Source organism: Mesoplodon densirostris, chromosome 10, assembly GCF_025265405.1.
Source record: "Mesoplodon densirostris isolate mMesDen1 chromosome 10, mMesDen1 primary haplotype, whole genome shotgun sequence".
NCBI lineage: Eukaryota > Metazoa > Chordata > Mammalia > Artiodactyla > Ziphiidae > Mesoplodon > Mesoplodon densirostris.
In genome coordinates, this window is record NC_082670.1 from 40,397,773 (window position 1) to 40,404,962 (window position 7,190).

General features: G+C 55.6%; 1 protein-coding gene across 6 annotated transcripts; it reads right to left on the reverse strand.

Moving 5' to 3' along the window:
• Positions 1 to 1,568: 1,568 nt before the first annotated feature.
• On the reverse strand, positions 1,569 to 6,856 carry LOC132497594 (syncytin-1-like). 6 transcript variants are annotated; one of them, XR_009533617.1, is made up of 4 exons: positions 6,640 to 6,856; positions 4,728 to 4,862; positions 2,320 to 2,451; positions 1,569 to 2,119 (listed from the first exon to the last, which is right to left on the reverse strand). XR_009533617.1 is itself a non-coding variant. In XM_060110891.1 (4 exons), the coding sequence occupies exons 2-4, from the start codon at positions 4,790 to 4,792 to the stop codon at positions 1,956 to 1,958; spliced, it is 411 nt and encodes a 136-aa protein (XP_059966874.1). In that variant the 5' UTR covers positions 4,793 to 4,862; positions 6,640 to 6,856; the 3' UTR covers positions 1,569 to 1,955. The 6 variants fall into 6 exon arrangements, 2 of the variants coding, with proteins under 2 accessions (XP_059966874.1, XP_059966875.1); XM_060110891.1 differs by having other exon boundaries at positions 2,320 to 2,501; XM_060110892.1 differs by having other exon boundaries at positions 2,320 to 2,501; positions 4,728 to 4,929.
• Positions 6,857 to 7,190: the final 334 nt, after the last annotated feature.

The window sequence follows — 7,190 nt, forward strand, 5'->3', positions numbered from 1 at the left end:
ATTTATCTGTCTAATTGGGTTTTTATTTGCATTTTAAATCACAATCTTTTGCTAAACTAATGGAGCCCCTATTTATAGATGCCTCCAACACAAAGTGACTACTAATTACTACAATTAATATTACGTTAAGGGCTTGCCAGCCAACTTCACAGCAACTTTTATCGCCTACTCATTTTCAATTAAGGCACATTGACAGGGAGAATACGTGGTTATTAAGAGTGGGTCCTGGGGTGTAATTACTGCTCACAAGGTCATTAAGCAACTCCCCTGCAGGGCTGGCACCTTGGAGCCTGGGGGCTGGGGGCCCAGATCAGTGTCCCACCCAGGGGCCAGGAAGCCTCAGTGCCCCAGGTTGCCGGGTAGATGGGGGCCGGGCTCTGAGCTGTCTGGAGGTGGAGCAGCTGATGCCTGGATGTCTTGGGGCTGGGACGGGAGAGCCAGGAAGGGAGGCTGAGGGGGACGATTCACCCTTTCCCAAAGATAGCAGTTTGTGACAGCCACCAGAGAGCTGACAGAGCTACGGTCTTCCTGGAGCAGCATTCAGGAAGTGTCTATGGAAGCCTCCTCTGGGACAAGCAGGGGGTTGGCAGCAGGGCCGCAGGGGTGAGGGGAGGAGAGGCCAGGAAGAAGACAGCTGCCAAGCACTGTGTGGGGGCGGGGCCGGGGAGCCGGGGAGGGAGAGGGTGGGCTTTGGGCTCCACGTGCTGGGGAAGAGTCCCTTCTGACAATGAGGAGGTAAGGAAAAGCCATGGCAGAACAGGAAAAGGCCTGGAAGGGGTGGCTAGTGGTGGCAGAAACCAGGGGGAGGGGGCACCTCAAGAGGGTGCTCTTGTGGCTGACTCCCCTCTGATTCCTCTCTACACAGTGGCCATGGCCGACCTGTCAGGGACAAGGTAAAGGCTGGTGGGAAGGCTCCGGGGCCCAGTGCCTACTTTCCCAGGGGCCAAACCCAGGCCAGGCAACCTGTGGGCTCAGGGCCAAGACACCGTGGTACGGGTGGGGACCTGCGACAGGTGATGAGAAGCCCTGGTGATGGTGAGGCCGAGAACCGATCTCAGGCCGGCCTAATTCTGCTTTCAGGCACTTTGTGTTCAAGGCTTAGAACCGCCACAGTGGAGGATTTAGACCACGGAAATCTGCAAACACTACAAACCCAGAGAACTGGTTGTTAGGCATTTACTAGCTCACCACTGTCCTGGCTCAGCCTGCCGGGGTAGTGTGCCCTGGGTGCTGCAGGGCAGGGCCTTCTCTGAGTTACATCCTTAGTGCCTGGCCCCGTGTACATGTAGTGTACACAGCAGGGCTCTGTGTGTTTACTGAACTGAGTTCAATGGGGACCCACTGCACTGACGAACCCTCACCAGGCTCTGTCTTTCTCTGCGTGCACAGCCTCCATTGCCGAATTCCTTGGCACCCATGTCCTTTCTAAATTGCCTCTAGGAGCATCCCATCCCTTCTCTGCTCTCCGCGAGGCTGTCGGTAGAGGGAAGGTAGGAAGGAAGGGACCATCGCATTGTGTGTCAGGATTGTAAGGTCAGATCTTTAAAAACGGCATTGCGAAACAGAGGAAAGCTTCAAGTGAGCTTTATTAGGGGGCGCTCCCGGGCGAGGTCCACTGATCCGAGAGAAAGGGGCCAGAGAAGTCGCACCCGGGCGAGGGTTGGGCAAGATTTTATAGTCGGGTAGCGTGGCAATATCTGGTGCTGGTTACATCAGTCTTGGGACAGCTAGTCCCGCCCCTCGAAAGGTGGGAAGGCTGGGCCGGGTGGAAAGCCCCCAGGTCAGTTCCTGGAACTGGGTGGTCCGGAATGTCTCCAGGTCAGTTTCTGGAACTGGGTGGTCCGGAGAGTTTCGGTCTGATGCAACCTGTGAATCTGATTGCGTTCTCTGCCTCGGGACAGTTGGCCTAACATCCCGAAATCTTTGGTGTAATGGGGCGGCGTTCTGATCTCTGGCTACTTCATGCTGAATGGGGGCGTCGAAAGGAGAGTCGGGCGACCAGAGGTCCGAGGCTTAGGGGAGACCAGTGGGGGGTTCTGTAGGAAGCAAGGTGTAAGGACCGAGGAGCATTTGGTTTGTGGCCACCCGAGAGACTTCCTCCATGCGCCTCCGAAGGAACCTAAGAAAACAGGGGGCAAACATGAGCAAGATACAGATGAGAATTAAGGGGCCTAAGATTGATGTTAGCCAGGTATAGAGGGTGGATCGCCACCAATCGGAAACTGGGGAGGCGGACTGTTGGTGTTTGCGTTGGAGTTCTTCTGTTAAGCGATGGAGGGCGTTTACAGAAGCATTCCTCCTGTAGGAAGAGGCGGGTACCTCCTTTGTCGGCCGTCAGGAGATCCAGGGCTCGTCGATTCTGGAGAGCAACTCGGGCTATGGAGGTGATTTGGCACTGGAGAGAGGAGATGGAGGCAGCGGAGGCTTCAATGGCTAGCTGGAGTTTATGTTCTAAGTCACGGGATGTTGAAACACTATGTGTTAGAGTTCCCCGCCGAGGCCTGCAGCGACCAGGGAGGAGGCGAGAGAGATGCCTGCGACTAGAGGAGGAAAGATAGCTCTTTTCTGTTGGGTAAAGGGCGGCGTGCTTAGCGAGAAAAATTCGGCTTGGCTATACAGTGTGAGTTGTGGGACGAGAGTAACGGGGATACATGGGAAGGGGGAGGAAGAATTGATCTCTTTTGTGAGGGAACCATTGCACCACAAAAACATGCCTGGTGGTGCTTCAATTGATGTGTTTACCGTGAGGGATGAGTTGCAAAGAAACCCAGTATCAGCTAGATTTGGCTGGCTGCTGTAGATTTTTGAATCAAGGAATATGGGGAATAGTAGGTGGAACTCCTGGATGCGGGAGGGGCCCAGGAGGGAGAGAGAGACTTGTGGCTTAGGAGGTCGACCAGCCGGTGGGAGGAAAACACGGTTAGTGGGTGGGCCAGAGTCAGTTTGAGTGTTTGTTTGGTCAGTTCGGCTGCTGCTGCTAGGGCCTGAAGGCATGGTTGCCATCCCCGAATGGTTGGGTCTAGCTGTTTGGAGAGGTAAGCCACGGGGCGGTAGCAAGGCCCTACAGGCTGGGCAAGGAGTCCAGTGGCTATTCCCGCCCGTTCATCCACAAAAAGGTGAAAAGGTCGGTTTGGGTTGGGCAGAGAAAGGGGAGGAGAAGATATCAGAGCATTACGGAGGGTGAGAAAGGCCTGTCGAACAGCGGAAGGAGAGGTGAGGAGTCCTTGAGGGGTTTCTTTTTTTTTTTTTTTTTGCGGTATGCGGGCCTCTCACTGTTGTGGCCTCCCCCGTTGCGGAGCACAGGCTCCGGACGCGCAGGCTCCGGACGCGCAGGCTCAGCGGCCATGGCTCACGGGCCCAGCCGCTCCGCGGCATATGGGATCCTCCCAGACTGGGGCACGAACCCGTATCCCCTGCATCGGCAGGCGGACTCTCAACCACTTGCGCCACCAGGGAGGCCCGAGGGGTTTCTTTAGCGGCTAGATATAAGGGTTTAGCGAGGAGAGCAAAGTTAGGGATCCAGTGTCGGAAAAATCCTATAAGGCCCAAAAAGGAGAGAATCTGTTCCGCTGTTTCCGGAGGCTGGAGTTCACGGATAATCCGGGTGCGATCGGCTGTTAGATCTTTTGTGGTTGGGGTAAGGTAGAGCCCCAGGTAGGTTACAGAAGATACAGATAACTGAGCCTTGGCTGGGGAGACCTGATAACCGCGAGAGCCAAGGTAACTGAGGAGATCTGCAGTATGTTGTCTTGAGAGGCTGAGAGATGGGCTACAAAGGAGGAGGTCATCTACATATTGAAGGAGTGTGCTGGGGGTAAGGGAGCAGGAAGTGAGGTCCCGTGCCAGTGCCTGACCGAAGAGGTGAGGACTGTCGCGGAAGCCCTGGGGAAGAACTGTCCAGGTGAGCTGACTGGAAGTATGAGTATCCAGATCCGTCCAGGTAAAGGTGAAGAGGAAATAGGAGTCGGGATGTAGGGGGATAGTGAAAAAGGCATCTTTGAGATCCAGAACCGTAAAGTGGGTTGTGGATGGGGGGATATGGGAGAGCAAGGTGTATGGGTTTTGTACTACTGGGTGGAGAGGAATTATGGTCTCATTGATTAGTCGGAGGTCCTGGACCAGGCGATAATCCCCAGAGGCCTTGCGGACAGGCAGGGTGGGGGTGTTGCAGGGAGAGTCAGTGGGGATAAGGAGTCCCTGGTTTAGGAGTCTGGTGATAATAGGTTGTAGGCCCCTAAGGTGAGTCTCAGAGATGGGAAATTGGGGCCTTGATGGAAATTTGGAGGGGTCCTTTAGGCGGATGAGGACGGGGGAATGGTGTGTTGCTATTATGGGCTTAGAAGTATCCCAGACTTGGGGATTGATTGGGTTCGGTGTGATTGGAAGAGGGGGATAGGAGGGGGAGGGTTCTAGAGACAGGCCGAGAAGAGGAAGCAGGAGTTGGGAGGAGGGCACCTTAGGGTCAAGTCTAACCAGCTGGAGGGAGGCCCCTAAGTGGAAAAGGACATCTCGACCTAGCAAGGGAACTGGGCAGGATGGTATGACTAAGAAGGAATGAGTAAAAGGGAGTCCTTCGATATGACATGGGAGTGGACCGGTCTGGAGTGGGAAGGATGGTTTGTCATCAATACCCATGACCGAGATCTGGGAAGGAGAAACTGGCCCGGAATAAGTAGGCAGGACCGAATAGGTAGCCCCCGTGTCCACCAGAAATGAAATGGACTTACCCGCTACCTGTAGCGTTACCCTGGGCTCGGTGAGGGTGATGGGGGTCTTCAAGTCCGGGCGCCATCAGTTGTCAGCCAATCCCAGCAGTTCGAGTGGTAATGCCATTGGGTCGGCCTGCCCTCCGCGTGGAGATGCTGAGGGAGGGCCAGTCGTAGGGCAGTCACTCTTCCAGTGGCCCGTTAGCCCGCAGCTGGGACAGGGCTTAGAAGGAGGTCGGGGATTGGGACATTGGCGAGCCCAGTGGCCTTCTTTTCCGCATTTGAAGCAGGCCCCCGGCGGGGTTGCCTTTTGCGGACCCCGTGGATGCTGTGATCCATGGGAGATGGCCGGCCTTAGGGCGGCTACAAGAGCTTAGGTTTGGAGGACCACCTCCTGGTGCATCCGAGCCTCTCGGCTGGATTCTGCCAAATCCTCACAGCCATTGTAGACTTTAAAGGCCATCTTTACCAGATCTCGAATAGGGGTTTGAGGGCCGTCTTCTTCCCGTTTTAATTTCTTTCGGATGTCCGGGGCTGATTGGGTGATAAAATGGGTGGCTAGGACCGCTACCCCTGCCGGGGTGTCGGGATCCAGCCGGGTGTAGAGAGTTAAGGCCTCTGCAAGGCGATTGAGAAGGATAGCTGGATTTTCGTTAGGTTCTTGGGTGATCTCTTTTAGTTTTTCAAAATTGACTACCTTATGAGCGGCAGCCTGCATGCCAGCCAGGAGGCATTGGATCATGAGGTCGCGTTTACGACGGCCATCTTGGCCATCCTGATAAGTCCAGCCTGGATCGGTGCCAGGTACAGCAGTCGCTCCGACAGGCATGGAGTTGTCGGTAAGGTGAACCTGATCTGCATGGTTTCGGGCAGCAGTTTGAATTCTTTCCCTCTCGTCAGGGGTCAGAGTAGAAGATAGGATCACAAAGATATCGTGCCAGGTTAGATCGTAAGCTTGAGAGAGGTAGCGAAATTCTTTGATGTAGCGGGAAGAGTCGGCAGAAAAGGAGCCGAATCGCTTTTCTGTTTGAGAGAGATCTTGGAGGGAAAAGGGAACATGAACTCTAACTCATCCTTCCGCTCCTGCTACCTCCCTCAGAGGGCAGAGGAGATTTGGATCTTGGGAGTCGTGAGAGCGTGTATGTGCACTAATTGGCGAAGCAAGGGGCGTGGGAGGAGAAACCGTTGAGGGAGGCGGGGGACCGGTTGGATGGGCCAGAGCGGGTTCGGGAGGAGGAGGGACCGCTTCAGGGTTGGGTGGAGGCTGGAGAGGAGCTCTGGAGGGGGGAGAGGCGAGAGATTCGGGTGGGTCGGCTAGCGGAGGGGGGTCATCGTCAAAGGAAATTAGGGGCTTGGATGTAGGAGATGTCTGTTTGGCAAGAAGGATCTGGGAAGTGGAACAATGGACGCGGAGGCAAGGGCGGGAGCGTAAATACCAGAAGGCCTGAACATAGGGGACCTCGGACCATTTGCCCGCCCTGCGGCAGTAATTATATGGATCACGGAGGATGTTAAAATCGAAAGTCCCTTCAGGAGGCCATTTTGATTGTCTAGAGGATATTGTGGCCAGGCCACAGTGGAATAGAAAATAAGCTGTTGGCACGGAGATCTTGGGAGAAACCGAGGGCTGTAAAATTGGCTAGGAGACACCCCAGGGGCGTCTTAGAATCTGGTTTCGATTGTGAGGTTCCCATGACCCCCAGTCTGTCCCTGAGTGAATGGAGAGGGAGAGAGGCGTCCCTGGTCTCAGTCTCCAATTCACGGCAGGTCGGAGAGCGGTCAGGCGATTGGGACGTCTCCACAGGGACGTCTCCACAGTTGCCCGAGGCCCGGAGAGCGGACGGAGGAGTCCCTGACGCGGCCGCGATTAGAGCCAGGGAGTCCGGTGGGTAGGGACTCTGGGGTTCGGAGGGAACAAGGGAGGGGGACTTACCCCGTTTTCTGCCAGATCGGGTGGATGAGTAGAGGTTCCCTAGTTGTCTCCTGGGGGAGGGGAGGAGCGGCCCGCGGGGCTTGGTACCCCTCCCGGGTTTCGGCGCCAAATGTAAGGTCGGATCTTAACAAACGGCATCGCGAAACAGAGGAAAGCTTCAAGTGAGCTTTATTAGGGGAAGCTTCCGGGCGAGGTTCACTGGTCCGAGAGAAACGGGCCAGAGAAGTCGCACCCGGGCGAGGGTTGGGCAAGATTTTATAGGGGAAGAAGGGAAAGGGGTGTGGTGAATCTGGGAGGGCTCAGGGCATTCCTTATTTGGTGGTCTCTTAGGGTATCGTGGCAATGTCTGGTGCCGGTTACATCAGTCTTGGGACCGCTTGTCCCGCCCCTCGAAAGGCGGGAAGGCTGGGCTCGACTCAGGATTCAGAAGGCAGTCAGAAGGCAAAGGCTGCCAGGGCTGCACCTCCATCCCTGGGTCCAGAAGGGACAGGGTGTGACTCTGGGAAAAGAGCTGTCCCGTGCTCACTCGGAGTGGCCTAGAACTGGGAGGG